General features: G+C 38.5%; 1 protein-coding gene across 1 annotated transcript in view; it reads right to left on the bottom strand.

The window, feature by feature from the left end:
• Positions 1 to 18,527, bottom strand: part of LOC308412923 (neuropilin-1a-like) — a 98,831-nt gene that overhangs the window by 27,489 nt on the left and 52,815 nt on the right. The window contains exons 6-7 of the mRNA XM_080907622.1: positions 14,268 to 14,434; positions 286 to 441 (exon numbers count right to left, since the gene is read on the bottom strand). Coding sequence (XP_080763748.1) covers positions 286 to 441; positions 14,268 to 14,434 — 323 coding nt within the window. The remainder of the gene's footprint in view (positions 1 to 285; positions 442 to 14,267; positions 14,435 to 18,527) is intronic.

Consider the following 18,527-nt stretch of genomic DNA (forward strand, 5'->3'; position numbering starts at 1 on the left):
GTTACACAGTGTTTGTCAGTATGTTGCCTAAATTCAGTCCCTAGAAGTTTATTTCTGCACCAACAACTTCCAGTGCCAGAATAAATGAATTCTAAACGTGTTAAAAGAAGTGGGATGCAAAGCAGACCTTCAGTGCACACTTTAGTTTAGGCATGCAGCCAGCTGCTGTAGCCTTGGAAAACATTGATTCAGCCATTTACCTCATTGATTAGAATGCAGGGTCCTTCATTACTTGTCAGCATTAGGTAGATGATCATTGTAAGAGAATAAGTGACTCATCATTACCTTCTGCTTTGAGCCGTCCTTCACGGCGACCCAGTCCTCTCCGTTGGAGCTCAGGTCCACTTTGTATGTGCGAACGTAGTAGTGCTTCTTGGTTTCTTTTGAGATGGCACCCTGCGTCCCGATGGCTTTGACGAATCGTAGGAACCCCAAGTCCACCTGTAGAGACAACAAAGTCCAACGACTGAATTCTACAACTGTAACCAAGTGGAAATTACAACATTCCAACATGCCGAAACCCCAGACTGTCTTTATGTATAATCTGTGGCTGATAATGAGAAATATGAGACCATTAAGAGTTGGGTTTGAAGAAGATTTGCCTAAAAATTTTAAACTGTTACTTATGTGATGGATAAACAGTAATAAAAAGCAATCAGTAAAGGTGAAAAAAACATGTGAATACAGTACATAAACAGTGGAAATGTAAATGCATTAAGGTTGTTGAAATGGGTAAAAATCAAAATTAGCTAAAAATGAAATCGTTTTAGAAGTATTGTACAAACTGTTAGAAGAGTAAAAGTAAAAAGTGTGTGGGTGAAAGCCGTGGGGGACATCAGAGACAAAAATATTTTAGGAGCGGCGATTAAAAGAGTGGATTTGTGACAGAAAATCCAACAGCAGATGCTTTTCCACTGAACAACAATTACTGTCAAAGAGCACTTAAGCAAGGAAATGAAAGCCTGTAGATTCAAAAGTTCTGAGTTTTGAGGCCCGATTTAACCCCAGTGCACTCAAGCATAAGATTGTGTTTCTTTGGGAACAACTTAAAGTGTCAAAATGTGCCTGTAGTGAAATAAAGCAACTTGTTTTTGCAGAATTCTGCAGGTTAGTTCTTGTATCTTGTAGAAAATATACAATAAGGACATAATATGAAAGCAGCACTGACTGGATAGGCTACAGTGTCTTGCTCTGTTTTACTTGAGGCATATGGGAAACAAGGACTCAGACCTCATTAATAACACTGTGATTCATCATTAACTAGACGGTGAAAAATCAGAGGAGGATGCTGGAGAGATATGCCACCCCATTTGTAAACTCAGACACATAACCTAATGAGAAAGAGTTTACAGAAACATTAAGCTGCCACTTGTTTCTATGAGTAAAATGCTGGCAAGTGTTATAAGTAATGAATACTCACTTAAAGACAGTGAGAGGAGGCATCGATGGCTGAAATCATCTCTCGTTTTAGCTATTAATCCCAGAAGTGACTTCAGACTTTGACGTTTCTTTCATTTATTGTTTGATTGAATTTGACTGTTAGACGCATGTCAGAGCTTTCTCATTAACAACAATGTAAAATTTCCCCACGAAGTAATTTAGCATGATACACGATTTACGTCTAAAACTGTCCGCACGCCTGACAGTGTGTGTTTGTAGGAGCTCATGACTACTTTTATGGTCGTCAGTCTGCATTACTACTAACTAGTGTGTGACATGCGGGGTTGGTTTTAAGAGATTGTGTTAAACCAACAACTGAAAGCAAAGAATAAATATGTAACTCGACCACGGGCGGGCTGAGGGGCATGTCAGCTCGAAGGGAATTAACAGTAAACCGCTGTATTACTCAAACCTACTACAATAGGTGCTGAAGATGTTGTTTGGACTAAATAGCAAAATAAAGACCAGTCAGGAAATATAAGGAGTTAGCTAAAACACTTTCTTTTTGGGAGCTGTCTTGTTGTTAACAGTAAAGTTCTTGAGCCACCTTGATCTAAATTCCCCTTTTCTGACACTTGAATTCTTAAAAACTGAGACCTTGGCCGACAACAAGGCGATTTGCAGTAGCAGTTTAAAAAAAGCATGATGTGTCTGGGGCTTTCTCAGATTGACTCTGAGGCTAGACTGACTAAGCTTACTGTCATGTGTCTGAGTTAAATTATCCAGTATAGCAAACAACGACAAACTTCCCAGAAATCCTAAAAACAGAAAAGAATGTGAAATGAAAATGATTCAATTATGCTTGAAAATCCCCCAAATGGGAACATAATATTGAGTAACTCAATTTTTCCTTTTAACTAGTACAGAGTCTGTTCTGAGAGATTGTAACTATGACGTACAGATGTCCTTAACGTGCACGCAGTCATTAAGTTTATAGTTTTGACAAGAGGACTCATGAAGAAACGCTCACTGAATGCATGCGTGTGATTGGTCTGTTCAAATGTGGCTGCACAGAGTGTGCAGACCTGGGGTTGTAGCTTTCTCAGGGAATAGCTAAATTGAGAGATAAGGCGCTTGGCGATAAATGTAGGGTAGGATGTAGGGCTGCTCAATTAATCGAATTTTAATCACGATTACGATCTGGGCTTTCAACGATCATTAAAAATGACTGAGCCGATTAGTAGCCCCTCCCTCATTTATCCGCGACACCTTAAAGGCCGTCTGTGAAAATATTGTCGGGCATAAACCGGTCCGTGGCGCAAAAAAGGGTGGAGACCGCTGATTAAGAGGGCCCGAGGGAAGCTCGGAAAGCTAAGCAGAAGTTATTTGGAGAGTGACTGCCGTTGGTTGAAAAGAGAGTTTAAAAAAAAAAAAAACAAACTTCAGTGGTGTTGCACACTATTTTATATTATTTTTTAAAAGTTATTGTTAACCCTTTAAAGCCGGTCAGAGCAGCACGCTCTGTTTTGCGTAACTATTTTTAAATCCCTGTAGAACCTGAACCGTGTAAGCTAGCGCAATAATTTGTTTTGCATATGAAACCGGAGGAGTTGTACTTACATCTGATGCCATCAGCTTGTCCTCGGTCACGGTTTCGTTCCACATATAGCTTTGCAAAAATTGCATAAAAAGCGCTTGCAGGAACAAAAACATAATATTCCAGAAACACACTTTGCCGATCCATCAGCTGTTCGTAACACTTCCCACAGTGAAATGATGCACCTGCTGTTTTCTTTGCAAATTTGCATCATAGGATTGTTTTTTTTTGTTTTTCCTGCAGTATATAAAAATTGGTGTATCTCCAAAATAAAACTATGAAGACACTCAAAATAAATTTCCTGTGGTGGGAAACTATTTTTTTGCAACTTTATTGTATTTAAAGTTTTGAGGGATAAGCCTCTTAAATTTCTCCAAGTAGAAATATATGTAAACAAAACAAAAGCGATTTTCAATTTTTTTTGTAGTTTATTGCACTTTTTTGCAATTTATGTAATTACTATGGACTTAATGCATACATATTATTAAAATATGGGCTATAACAGTTGTATTGATGTATAGCAACTTGAAATGCTCCCACAAATGGCACTACAGCATGTACAAAAAATAATAATATAAGCTCTGGTGGACTTGGTTCTATGGTAGGTCTTAAAGGGTTAAATAAATATCGTCAAATAATCGTGATCTCAATTTCAGTGAAAATAATCGTGATTATCATTTTTGCCATAATCGAGCAGCCCTAGTAGGATGTAGATTTAAATTAAATGTGGTTTAAAGGTTACACATTTTTTTGCAGCTGGAGAATAGAAAGAATCACTTAAAGCTTTGACATATAAAAAATAAAAGTGGCTACGTCAGATTCACGACACCTGCTGTAGGGGCAACACTGGCCACACAGAACAAATTAAAACATAAAAACAGCTCATCCAGACAACTTCAGATTCAGCACCGTGCTCGCAACGATACAGAGCAACATGTCCAACGAGTTCGAAGAGGATCAGATAAGCATCTGTCGACCTAAACAGACAGTAGGACAGCTATATGCAGATTTCTCAAATTATTAGCAAGAATCTCAGAAGCGATCATCTTTTTTCAACCACACATTTTACTCGATCAAAACGGATCTCCTGGCAATACGTTTCCCCCAAGTTTCTTTCACGAAATTATGATCTAAGGGCTAAAAAAACAGATAAAAATAATTTTTCAGATGGCGGAAGTTGTTTTTTTTTTATCTCAATGCAGCACAGCAGCGTCCAGAAACACGGCTGTTCAAAGTGCTGAAAAAGGAAACGATAAAAAAGGAGATTAAGAAGTGATAGTTATCATCAAAGAGAGCAGCAGTGATAACAGAAAGCCTCACAGTGGTCTATAAATGTCCACACTAACGCTTATCTTAAATTAAGATTTCTTATTTCACCAACACACAGATTCGTGTTCGTCACATCGAGTTTCTCCAAAGTTTGGAAACGATTTAAATGTGTAATAAAGACTTTCTATGGGGCTTCCATTTAATTCCTCTTAAACTCAGTCGCTTGTTTGTTGAGTTTCTAAATTATCAGTTGCATACCAAAATACACTAAGCTATATGTGGGATGGCTATAATATATGGTGTGTAATTATATTACCATAGAGACACTGCAGCTGTGATATTGTACATGGGAAGACCCCAGAAGTCAGGATTTGACTTCTCCCACTGTTTCCTTTTAAGGAGAAGAGCAGAGAATAGCTTCCCGCAGGTCTTTGTGGGATGTGTAACTGACAGGGAGACCCCTGGGAAACGATACTTTGCGGGATTACTTGACGGCGCTCCCAGCTCTGTTCTCATCTAAATTCCCACGAGACGTCTCACCCACATACACTATGCATACTGTATGTGACCGAGAAGATTTACACAGCAGGTTTTTGTTGTGAAATCACAAACAAGCTACCAGATCTGCTCTGACTTAAGAAGTGAAGCAAGTCGGGGAAGGTTAAGTCAGAGGGCACCCTTAATTAAATGGAAAAACTGATACCAATTTAAAATTATTAGGAAATGCATAATCCTAAAAGAAGATTTGTTTTAATAAAGTTTAAAAAAAATTGCTAGTGCTGAAAGGATTTTGAAAATATTAATTTCTGCTAAACTATCAATAGTAGGTGTCACAGTCATTTCTGTGTTTCTGGAGCTGTGATTTTGTACTTAATGGACACTCCTATACGGAGAAATCTATCTGAGATTTTGCCACAGCAGCCTGCAGTTAATGTTATGGTTTCTTGGCCAGGCATCCCGTAGAAAGGAGATTTCAATCTCAAGAAACTTTCTGATTAAATAAAGGCTTAAATTAAGAAAGGCTGGTCTTGTAATAAAAACAGAAGTCAGTACACTGGGAGGTGAGGAGGTAAGTCGTGAATACTGCGTGTAGGATAAAGACCTGATTCAGAAATAGGAAAAAAGGATTCATTTTAGAGTAACTTTAATGTTAATTCTAGTGTAACATAATAGATATCAATACGTTTTGTAAAAACCTGACTTGAGAAATCGACATATTCTCATTCCCAACTAATCATATTATGGAAACGTTGCCATTTTTCATCATAGTTTTACACAAAAAGTGCCCCTTTAGTGTCAATTTCCACTGTGAGGGAGTTAGTACCAGAACCTATAGTAGTTTGCAGTAGTTGGTTTTTGGAGTGGTGGACGGGACAATCCCACAGCCTCCAACCAGAAGACAAAAGTCCGAATCCTGTCTGGGATTTTACTTTTGTTTTGACTTTCGTAAGCCCATGAAAGTACATGGTTTGAATTAAAGTACACCCTTTCACAACTTTAATCACATGTTAAAAGGTAAACTTCTATCTACACTACAAGTGACTTCATGTCCTGCAGTGAAAACACTGCCAGACCACTTTTGGCTGTGGTCTCATTGAGTCTGTATCTCCGAGGGACTCGTAATGAACTCCATCTGGTGACCATGCATGTTCAAAAATGATGCTACAGCATGTTAAAATATGATGTCTGTGGGTCCTGACCAAACATCTTGGGTATAACAACGGGTTGGAGGGACTGCTATTTCCCTGTAGTGCTAAAGTTTCTTCTGTGGCGAAAACAATATTTGACACAAGAGCTTTTAAAGAAAAGGGAGACCGTTTACTTAAGATTAAACAAAGTGTTTCAGGAAAACCATTTACAGCCATCCTTTGGCCAGCCATTGCTGTCATTACATGTTTTCTGCAGCGGTCGGCCATAACTCCATTCTCCAGACTTCCTCCATCAAGCGACCGAGGGTAATTGCTCTTCCATCTTCTAATTATTCAACACTTGGCAGTGCCTACCATTTATGCCACAGAAAATGGTCACACTTAGAGCTTTTTAATGAAGGGAACAAAATGCAGGAAGGGGACATAACTCGAGCTGAAGCGTGGCTAAATGAGATTGAACAGAAACTCTGTTACTTCCTGCCAAAACAGGATACTGCTTTTAGAGTGATAGAGAAAGACTGAGCCTCAATTACTCCATTGTCATCTGAAGTTTTTAGTTTTTACTTAGGAAAGTGGAGGCCTGTGGTGATGCAGCTGATTGCAGTTTGTTTTTATGGATAAAAAAGATAATTAGATGGTTGGAACATGTGGAAAACTACACAACGACCTAAATATTAATTTTATTTTCATATATTTAGCATAAGGTTTTGTCCATACAGCTGATATTTTATTAGGCTGATTATTTGTCAAATCAAACAACAATGAGTAACACGTTTATTAGCTACATGCTTGTTTAGCATGTAACTAAACAAGCTACATGCTAGCTTGTTTAGCTACAGCATGTAGCTTCTTTAGCTACATGCTAGCTTGTTTAGCATGTAGCACATCCTTACCTGTTTTGAGCTTAATGCTACATGGATAATATTGGAAATCAAGGGCTGCCTGGAACAGTCGGAGAAGACGGTCCAGTATATGAATACAGAATGACTTAAAAAGCAGTGCAAAACTGATGCTGTATTTATGGTAAGGAGTTACAAAGAATTTTATTATGGCCTTTTATATTCACATTATATTCAAATGTTGAAATAAAGCTGCATCTGTTGACGTCCAATTCCACTTCTTAAGTTATTTTGTTAGTTTCTAATTTTAAATATATTTCTGGAACTACAGGGTTTCCTTCTAAAATAATAAAATAACAGCGAATTCTCATTAACTGCTCATTGATTTTCATGCTGCGAGGAAGTGAATTTGAAGTGATGTCCAAACAGCTAAAATTCTACTATTAAATTATACTAATGCTGCAAATAATGCTTTGCAAAGCTGTGGCATGTGGCTTGCTTTTACAGTGTTAAAATCATTAAATGGCAAAATCATTAATGGCCCTAATTGTTGCTGGAGGGGGGAAAAAAGTCACTTTTAAATGTTTTTTGTTTGAATGCAATTATGCATCTGCTGAGTGCCATTTAGAACCACGGGATCCTTAAAATCATATTACAGCATGACTACTTGGCATTGCTTAAAAAGAAATATATTTTGTTCTCACTGTCCAACTACGTCTTTTTTCTATCTTTTCTTCTTCTTTTTTTTTTTTAGCAGCCTTGGGTTTCCAGTCAAAATGAGCTAATGAAAAGACTAATTAGATCTACATGGTTTGGGGGCATTATTTTCTTTGATGAATGATTGACATAACTGATGAGAACATCACCTTTTTTCGACCTCTCCTCTCTCACTAATTGAGAAATTATATTTATAATCAGTGCAAAGGCTCTTCAGTTCGTTCATCACAACTTTTGGACACATTTCTATGTTAACAAGTCTGACGTGCACTGATTATTTGTCTCGGTTAATGATATTTCCCAGGTTTGGAAGTTCACTGTGGCATTCCTCCAGAGGTCTGCTCTGGATAGGCCGACCCGTTAACATTCTGTGGATGATCTTTTGTCTTTCCGCTTCCCTAATGCCCCGGTTTCAGTAACACACCTCACTTGCGATATGTCTAAATGAGTTCTACAGATGCTCTTCCTGGTGGCGTCAAAGAGATCCTGAAGACAAACAGCAGGGGTTCTATAAATACCTGAAGCCAGGAGGGGAAGGAAACCTTTCCTGGGTTTACATCACTGCCCTCAATAACAGGTCAATTGCAAAGATGCACCTACTAACCATGTTTCCCATATGGCAAGGAAATTCAACACGACTCAAGAATTTCCATTTACCATTAATAACTTTTTGTTTTATTTATGAATGATTCTTATTTCAGACTTCAATATAACTGCCTTGGAATTTTTCTATTAATAATAGAGTAAGTAGTAATTATAAGAATTAGGAATGTATCGAATACATGTTCGAGTACATGTTCTTAATATGCTCAACATATTGTTTGTAGCTTTTAATTATTTAATGCTCTGCACATATATAGTGCCTTTTAATCTCAAGTATCCAACAAATTACTTTGGTGCCATTGTGCTGTGGCTCCGCTCTACTAGTGGAGCCCAATTTAAACACGTGTAAACAATAAAATATTTATAACAACCATAATAAATAGTAAATTTAGAGCTAATTAAACTTACCCAAGTAGTGATTTTTTGTAAATATTTTCCAGAAATTAAAATAAATACAGTCAGTTATTAAAATGTTTGCTTTCCAACTATTTTAACGTTAATCGCTTAAACCAAAACTAGTTATTTATCTGTAAGAGGTAGATATCTATCTGCATTTTCCTCATTTAAAATTTAATTTAAAAACATGTGAATCAGATCATAATGTCCCCCATATGCACATATGCAGAATCTTATCAGCCCATTAAATGGCAGTTATCAAATGTTATCAAATCTATAAATCTTGCCAGTAGATGGGCTCCTCCACCCAGTGCTATCACTTCATTTGTTGATGGTGGTTGGAGACATATTGGTGTGCTTCCACTTTGAAAGAGTGCCAAAGGCCTACATGATGAGATTGGAGGACTTCCATGAGTTGTGAGTACAGACTCATAGTTTATAATTTATTTTTTTTATTAAAAGTTGTTTTTAAAGCTCATTTGACTGCAAAGTTCCTGCTTGGTTAATTTTACTGCAGCACAAGTAAAACTTCAGTATTTCTTCTTGAGCAAATGTGGTTGTAGGAGTTGGGCCTCATTTAATTGCAAATATCCAGCATGTTGATGAAATGGGTCACTACGCGGCACTGCAAAATATGATTACATATTTATCATACAGCTAGATAATGAGCTCATGGTGTGTCGCCATCCACACCGCCACCGGGTAACATCACCCCGATCACATTATGAATAGGAACCTGAAAATAGTATCAATAAAATATAAATGCCTTTAAATGAATAATAGAGGTGTTTGCAGTGGTGGAGGCAGGCATGCAAGAATTAACTAAGTCATAATTCCTTTTTTTCAAATAAGATGAATTGAAAGCCGTAAGGCAAACCATGCTGTGCAGACTTGGCCACGCACCACACTTAATCAAATAAAATGGGAAAATTCTCCTCACAAAATCAAATACCTCACAGAGTCAGAGGGGCGAGCAACAGCATTGGTTTGGAGGCTATAAATCACCGTGGCAGGGGGATGGTCTGCCATTTCTTCATGTTTCTTTATGTGAGCAACGGATGAACACACGTGCAGAAAGCTGCTTGCACACACCAAACTGGACCTGGTAGCTTTCAGAGTTCTCAGAGCTTTCTGACACAAGGAGTATCGTCACCTCCTGCAGTACCTACAATCAAACTGCTCTGAGATGGAAACACAGGAGAAGCAATGTTGCTGAAAAGGCATATTCAAGCCAGGTGTTTTGTTATCGAGAAAAAAACCCTGCAGATTTTACAGATTAATTGATGGGAAAAAGAAAAATGCCAGTGTCTCTGCACTGCAGCTGCACAGATGGGTGTTTGTGTCAATAACAGTGAGCGACATGAATTTTTCTAGGCTCAGATTGTCAGCAGTACCTCCTGAAGCCACCATGCTGCCTAAAAAGCCTACATTACTAAGAAAGCTAAGCGCCATTTTCACAGTGTGTCAGTTAATAATTATTTGATTAATTGCACTCGTGTATAACATCACCTGAACTGACGCTTCAGGCTTGTTCTGCATTAATTGTGCAAACTTCCCGGAGAGGTGTCAAAACAAATTTGTTATATCAGCAAATTTTATGTTTTAACCTTTAATGAGATTAGAACAGTATTTTTGATCACTTGTATCAAAGCGACCTTTATGCATTTTCATTGTTAGTCCATGCAGAAATAGCTTTGCATGAGTCACAGTTTAGTATTGGTAAACATTTGGTTTGAACATCTGGTGGGAGGGTCTTCTGTACTCTCAGTGAGCTGTGTAATTACCATATTAGGGAAATCAACTCTCTGTGACATTTTTCTCAATAACATTCTTAAGTTATCTATGTGACTTATATATCATGTTTACGTCAGATCACTTTTGCAAATATTTGATGTCTTGATAAATCGCGCAGCAATTTGAAGTTTACACAGCTACATTTTTGCCTGAAAACATCTTAAAAGTTTATTTTGTGACCCAGAAAGAATAATATTAAAACTAAATAGCTGCCGCCATTGTTGGAAACTGGAATTGGCTGGGCCGCGCTATGAATTCTGGGACAGGTTGGGCCACGAAGGATACACCCAACCTATCCTTCAAATCTGGGGAAAAGGAGGACACATTTCTCAGCTGCATTTGGAGGAGTCTTTGAATTTGGACAGCCTTGCATCGCTGTCACGTAATCGGCCTACAAATGCTGGACACAGCTACAATGCCGGAGACTGCTTCTTCTTCTTTGGTGTTTAACAGCAGCTAGCATCCTTGTTAGATGCATTGCTGCAATCTTCTGCTTCAGTCCTTTATTACACTCTTAAATCCTACTACTTAATCCTGCGTCTTTCAGGATCTTACAAAGCTTCAAATGACGCGTTGACTATTAAATTAGTCGTCGACAACTTTGATATTTGACGTAATCGTGACTAGTCGACTAATCGTGGCAGCCCTAGACATCATACGGAGCCAAGAGTTGAATAAGATGTCTAAAACAGAGTTTTTAAACCTTAATACAACTTCACCAATGTTGCAGCATAAATGTGACAGAAGCATACCATGTTCTCTTTAAAGAGAAATGATTCATTAAACAACTGCCAATTTCTTCTCTGAGATATTAAAATTAGCATCTAACTGCACAGAGGAGTGTGCAATAAAACAAAGGAAATAAATTAAGCAATACACCACACATACATATTACTTATAAACAAATTGCACTGCCATTGTCTGTCCACTGTGTGTATAATAAGTAATCTGCACCGTGCAGATGGCAGCCTTGTAATACTTTGCCCAGAGGCTCAGAAACAAACCAGTTCTCCTCTGCAGGAATATTATCCTCCATCTATAATGTTAGTAGATCTGCCACAGTGCATATGTGGTTAAAGTGACAACTGTTGCCAACCTAGTCTTCTTTGGTGATTTAAAACTTTAGTGAAGGGAGCTCATTGTATTTAGTTAAGAGTCAAAAACAAGTTAAATCTGGTAATTTTTTCCTCAATGGAAAAAAGAGATAATTTCTTAGTAAATCTTCTAAGTTTCTATGTTCATTTTCAAGTAACACAATATAAATGAGATTTTCCAGCAAGACTGACCAACAAGATGATGCCAAGTGCCCACTTAATGATAATAAACCTTAAAGGTCAGCTAACAGTGGAGCGTTTCCGAGTCGAGTGTGAAGCGGCACAAATGAGAATCAGCACCTCCAAGTCTGAGACCATGATCCTCATGCAGGAAAGGGTGGCGTGCCCACTCTGGGTCAGGGATGAGTTACGCCACCAAGTGGAGGTGTTTAAATATACGGGTGTTGTTCAGGGAGCGGGAGATTGACAGACAGATTGGTGCTGCGGCTGCAGTGATGCAGGCACTGTACCGGTCCTTCGTGGTGTAAAAAGCGATCAGATACTGGTAGATCTTCATCCCTACCCTCACCTATAGTTGCAAGTTTTGGGTAGTGACCGAAAGAACGAGATCGTGGATACAAGCAGCGGAAATGAGCATCGAAAGGAGCCAGATGAGGTGGTTCGGGCATCTGGCAAGGATGCGTCCTAGGTGAGGGAGGAACCCCCGGGGCAGACCCAGGACACGCTGGAGAAATTATCTCTCTCGGCTGGCCTGGGAAAGCCAATGCATTTATAGTTGCTCCTGCAACCCGGCCCCAGATTAGCAGAAGAAAATGGATGGATGGATGGATGGAAACCTTACAAAAACTAAGAAACATATAAAAGGGGCTTTAACTCATTAACAGTGCATTTCCAAGAATCTTTCTACTTTGTCACTAAATGAAACATCCTTCAAAGTAATTGGTACCATCAGGAAAAATAAATATTTAACATCTCTTAAGGCAAACCTTTAAATACTACATATTTTATGTAGTATTTAAAGTGACGCTCAATTAAATTTAGCCTCTTCTTAATTTACCCATTGACCTCTATTAAAACACTGTCCTTCATATCCTAACATCTCAGAGGGCTCAGCAATGAGCCACTACCTAAAACAAGTCCCAAGACAGACAATAGAGGGCCACTAATACTAATCCACCGCTGAGGCCGTCTTCCTGTCTGCTTCCTGTTGTAAGCCTCACAGGAGGGAAGTGAGGGTCTGCTCTTATTGCGAGGGGCATTGTGAGTCTTCCTCTATAAGTTCCTGTCCCGGACAATGGGACAGTGCTGGACTCTGGCCGCACCTCAGCACTGGGACTGTTTATGTGAAGTAGATTTTGTTTTTATTGGTTTAACCCTTATTAGGAAATTCACAGGCTGGTTTTGTTTTGCAATTGCTAATTATAAAAAGGTCCCTTGAGTTTTACTAATTTGAGCATCTGTTGGGTATGATACTTTAATGGGTTCTAATATGAATGTAAATAAATTAGATTTTAGTTCCTGTAATCATAGTTAAAAACCTAAATTTGATTTACCACATTTTTCTTTAGAAAATAAGGGAAAAACAGCTTTTGTCCTGAGGACTCACACATTTGTGGCTCATCTCACCTTGTTTTTGTATTTTTCCGTACAAAAATAGTACCTACATTTATATTGATATGTTTAAAAAAAAAAGTAGGCTTTGACTTGGCTGTCTCTTAGTGAAGGCAACACAAAAGAACTAATGGTAGCTACAGGTAAAGTAATAAGCTAGCTGCAGCTATTTTTAACCCTTAATACTGTCTCTCTGAAAAAATATCAGGTGGTGAATCAAAATTTAGATTATTTTATATGCAGAACAAAACAAGTAAGAAATAATAATATATATATTTTCATGATATGGGGGGAAAAAACAACTAAAAGGCTTAGTATAGTAGCTACAGGGTAGCTGCTAGCTTAATTTTCACAACAAGTTAGCATAGTTTTGTGGTATTTTCATAAAATACCTACTATACCGTGGTAAATAACTGCCATTAACCATCCTACAGCATTAGTTGTATATAAATCTTTAATCTGGGGTGGCTGTGGCTCAGGAGGTAAAGCAGAAAGCTTGGTGGTTTGATCCCCGTCTGCTCTAGTCTGCATGCTAAATATCCTTGGGCAAGAAGCTAACCCCAAGTTGCTGAGTTTTAGTTAGAAAGCACTTAGATAGGAAAAGCATAGAAAAGTGTTTGTATAAATGGGTGATTGAGGCAAGTTGTTTAAAAGCATTTTAAGCTCTCAGAGTAGATAAGCGCTTTATAAGAACCAGTCCATTTACCAATCTACATATCATCTTTAAGAATACAACCACACACTAAGCATTAATAGTTTCTCCTCACCAGTTTATATTAATTTTATGTCAAATGTTCCACAAGCGTGAACAAATTGATCAACTATTGAACCAAACAAATTTACCCAACAGTTCCATCTTCTTTAAAGGGTCAAAAAAACCAAACTTCAACACAAGAATGTTTTGCTCCTTCATTCAGGGATTGCTGGATGCTAGTTTATCAGATTTCACTATGAATAAGAGATGTCAGCTGTGCTGGAGAGGCACGCTCCAATGAATAATGCAGACTGGTTTATTTTTTCACTGTCGAGTGTCCCCATAAAATACACAGAAGTGGTACATATGAGTGAACAATATTCAGACCAGATGTGAGCATGGTCTCAGTGGTACAGTGAAGTTCAAACTGAGGAACACTCTCTTTCCACAGAGATACAAGGATGCTTTCAGTCTGAGATCACACTCTGAAAATTAAGCCAATGTGACATAATTTCAATCCCTCTAACCTATTCTGAGCCTTCAAATGTGGAATTATAGCAGTAATTATCGCTACATTATCTAAAGATATAGACGTGAGTAACTCTAACCCATAACGATAATGAATGATGAATGACAGTTAAAAATAAGGACAAATTTACTCACCTGTATCCACTCCCGCATGTTGTCATCTGAGGGTGTCCAGCCATTTTCCTGGTAGTTAAGGCGGGAACGTTCAGGGGACCAGTTGGAGTTATACTGGGAGGAAGCGGTGATCTGGTCAGAGGAAATTTCTCCAGACTCCATGCCCAGTGGCTCCATACAAGCAAAATCTGACGAGACGAAAAAGACAGAAATCCTTCAGATAAAAAGCTCCACAGCACAGGTATACATCAAAACACCCCCAACGAGAAAATAATCATCAAGTTACTGTTGTGAATCAAGAGACGCATTAATTCTTTTGCCTATAAATTATCATCAGGTTAGATGGGAAAATGTTTGTTTGTCAAAATCATACCAACGGCTTCTATAATATGAGTTTAAAAAGTCTATTACACACATCATTAGCTGGATGAACTGAATTTTTGGTATTTTGCTCTTGCATGCAGTCATTACTAATGGATGAATTTATCATTAAACTCCAGAACCGGGCTCTGAAAGTTAGAGTTATAAATCTGAGTTGGAAAAAAAACAACTACTCAAGTTTGAGTTTGTGTCAGGCAGGAAAACAAGTGAGCCTGAGTGTGATTAGAGTGTCGCCCAGACAATGTGAAGTAGTCTGTCCCAGCTTCCTGCTGCCTGCAGAGAAGTCAGTAAGAGGTCATTACAAAGAGCTGCTGCACTGGTTTGATATGTCTATGCAGCATCCACACATTCACAGGCTATACTCCATGTGCAGACATATGGAGCCAGCAAAATATATAAAAATCTATCTGACTGAACAATCTATGTGTTTTTGCTTTAGTCCAGGCCACGGAGGGTTACTGTGAATCTGTGGAAGCTTCAGCATGTCAAAAAAAGCTATAAAAATGTAACAAAATAGTGGAAAATGGCACAGAAGCAGATGATATTGCTAACTGGTCCAAAGTAACTCAAAATCTAACTATAAATCACTTTACAGATTAAATAAATCCTTGCATTTTAAAACCTGGATTCAGGTGGCGTTACTATTTTCGATAAACACATTTTAATCTACATCTGCAACTAAATTTTGATTTTCTGCTGTGTACTTTACCATCGCTGTGAATCTAATTTTTTCATGGGCCATGTATAGCAATGTTCATTAAAAGTTCTTATTGTAAACGAATGTGTTTGTAGTAGTGCTGTCAGCAATAATCTCGTTAAAATAATGTTAAAGCCGTAACTGCATTAACGCCGCAAATCTCCGTTAGCGAGTTGGCGCGGATCGCCCCGTGCGTGAGGCTGCATGGTGTCAACGCATTAGTACAGTTAGCTCGTTAACGTGTTAGCGCCTGCCAGCCGCACGCACGGGGCGATCCGCGCCAACTCGCTAACGGAGATTTGCAGCGTTAATGCAGTTATGGCGTTATCGTCATTTTAACGAGATTAACTCTGACAGCACTAGTGTTTAGTTTAGTTTACAGTACAACAAGATAGTGCAGTGAGTCAAAGTGACCTTTATTTAGATGGCGACAAAAACAAATAAAAAAAAAACTGAAAAAATAGAGGCAGGGCAAAAAATAAAATTATTAACGATAAAAAAGCGGATAACGGCACTTCTGTTTCTACTGTGTGTCTGTTGCTGCCTCTAGTGGTGAAAGTTTTAGTTGCAATTTGCAGAGATTCTTACAAAATGCATCTTTAACAATGAAAACAAAACCCCTTTATAACCATATAGTGAGGTCGTTGGGAAGATTTGGGCGTTTTCCGATGAATAAATTCGTACTTACTAACACAAAATTTAAATTCACCTCATACCAACAGATTTTTTGTTAATTAATAAATGCGGTAGTTTTGTTGTGATTCACTGCTTTCCCTGCTATTTGTGCACGATGATATACGACGCTTGTCTAGGAACCACTTTTTTGTACTCTGCCTTTAGAGACATATTGTGGGATGCTTATAGTCAAGTGTAGCATACTCATTATACATTCAGAAGCACTCAAAGGAAACTAAATAGTCCATTATAGTGAGCAGTGAGTGATTGCAGACATGGGAAATGTTCTCTTCAAGTATATTTGCTATTCTCAGCTTCTAAAATAATTTGCTGCTTTTCTTTGTGACCTATGATTGTTAAAGTAAAATAATTCTGGCTTTCTGATGTTTGTTAGAGAAAATATTATACATGTTTTGTTAAGTAAATTGACAATAATTCCAATAATAAAATGTTTGTTGAGGTGCTATTATGCATATGTGCTCAGCTACAAACGGATATAAATGCATACAAACCCAAGCAGGCAGCTATTGCAGCTATTGTTGTGTTTGGTTCAGCTTTAACACTCTGTGACTTTCAGTTTTAATCTTTATCAGAAGGATGATCCACTCCTCGGTGGGTTTAGAGAGCTCTGCAATCCGCTGGTCTTACGAAACGGACCAAAAACAGCAGCTTGGACAATGTCAAGCTGCTGTCTTTTAAAGTCTTTTAACATCTGCAGGAAGCTCCTGAGGATGTTTTACCAGTCGGTGGTTGCTGGAGTACTTTTCTATGCTGTGGTGTGCTGGGGGAGCAGCACAGCAAAGAAGGACTCATCCAGGCTGGAGAAACTGATCAGGAGGGCTAGCTCTGTGGTCGGCATGAAGCTGGACACTCTGGTGACAGTGGCAGAGAAAAGGACATTAAAGAAACTGATGGACATTATGGACAATGCCAGACATCCTCTGCACACGGCCATAAACAACCAGAAGAGTCTGTTCAGTGACAGGTTGCTTCTCCCAAAGACAAGAACTAACAGACTTAAAAACTCCTTTGTCCCACACGCCATCAGACTGTTTAACTCCTCCCTGGAGGGGAGAGGGAGGGGAAACAGGAGGACAAAGGAGGGGGGAACAACTAAGCTGTAGTGCCTCTTCACCTCACTGTGCAATACCTTTTGTGCAATACTTTTGTAAATAGTCAACGGTGCAATAGACTCAATACTTGAAATGTGCAATTCACTTGTATTTTTATTTTTATTCCTATTTATTCTATTTATCCCCTTCGTATATTTTATTTATATTGTCTCTGTATTTATATATATATATATATATATGTGTGTGTGTGTGTGTGTGTGTGTGTGTGTGTGTGTGTGTGTGTGTGTGTGTGTATTATATATATATATATATATATATATATATATATATATATATATAATATTCTGTAACTCTGTAACTTCTGTCGGTGCTGTGCTTTTTTGGAAATCGAATTTCCCAGAGGAACCCACCCGAGGGATTAATAAAGTTCTATCTAATCTAATCTAATCTAATCTAAGCTGCACATCTGTATCTGTTAGGCATGAGTGTCCACTCTGTAACAGCAGGAGAGTGTGGGGAAGGAAGAGGGAGGGTGGCCGTAAAGAAATGTGTGTTTGTGTGTGTGACTGTGTGTGTGGGAGGGCTGTCTGGAGACACAAGGTCTGCCAGACTGACACAAACACACTACATCATTCCAAGTCCCACAAATAAACCAGGGAGAAAGTTTGCTTGCGACATCTCCTAAAGCCTGCAGAAAGCTGGATATTGTGCTCATCATCTTTTATTTATTTATTTTTAAATTGACAATTTTCAGGCCCAAATCCTCCAATTCAGCTTTCCCCAGAAGAATCCTCTTGCCAGAAAATGCTCTGAAACTACAACTAGACCATAAGAAAGCACGCTCATACAGCTGAAACACAAGCTTATCCTCAACAGCTCTCCAGTTCTCTCGATTTTTCTGCTTTCCATCTCAGCTCAGCTCCCGTCTCATCAAACTTATTTTTATTCATGAGACAGCCCCTGCGTCCCCGCCGCAGCAGGTATACGAGGGACAAACATCCAGCCTGTCCCTGTACCCCACTATCTAAAAAGAAAGGATGCAAACTGAAGCCCCCGCCAATGCTTCAGCTGATCAAAAGCTCTGCTGGAGGCCACTGCTGATGGCAGGGACAGAGTGAGAGAAACCCATAAATTCACTGCAGGACGTCAGCATTTGCTTCCTCTAAGACTGTAAGCATTTTGCTTGGACAAAACTTCTCTGTGGATTGTTTTACGAAACTGAAGCGCAGCACTGGTGTGAAAATCTGCATAAAAACAACATAAAACATTTAAAGCTGTAGCTTCTAATCTGACAGTTGTTTCAAATGTGTGCATTTTAACTGACTGTTTATTCACATTTCAGCTATTTCATTATCTCTCTGACATTATTTACATGCCTGCTGCTTCTCCGACACTTCATTATCCAGACTAGTCTGATTTCCTGATCTTCATTAACGCTGACATATTTTTATTTAC

Source organism: Rhamphochromis sp. 'chilingali' (assembly GCF_963969265.1).
Source record: "Rhamphochromis sp. 'chilingali' genome assembly, chromosome: 16".
Lineage (NCBI taxonomy): Eukaryota > Metazoa > Chordata > Actinopteri > Cichliformes > Cichlidae > Rhamphochromis > Rhamphochromis sp. 'chilingali'.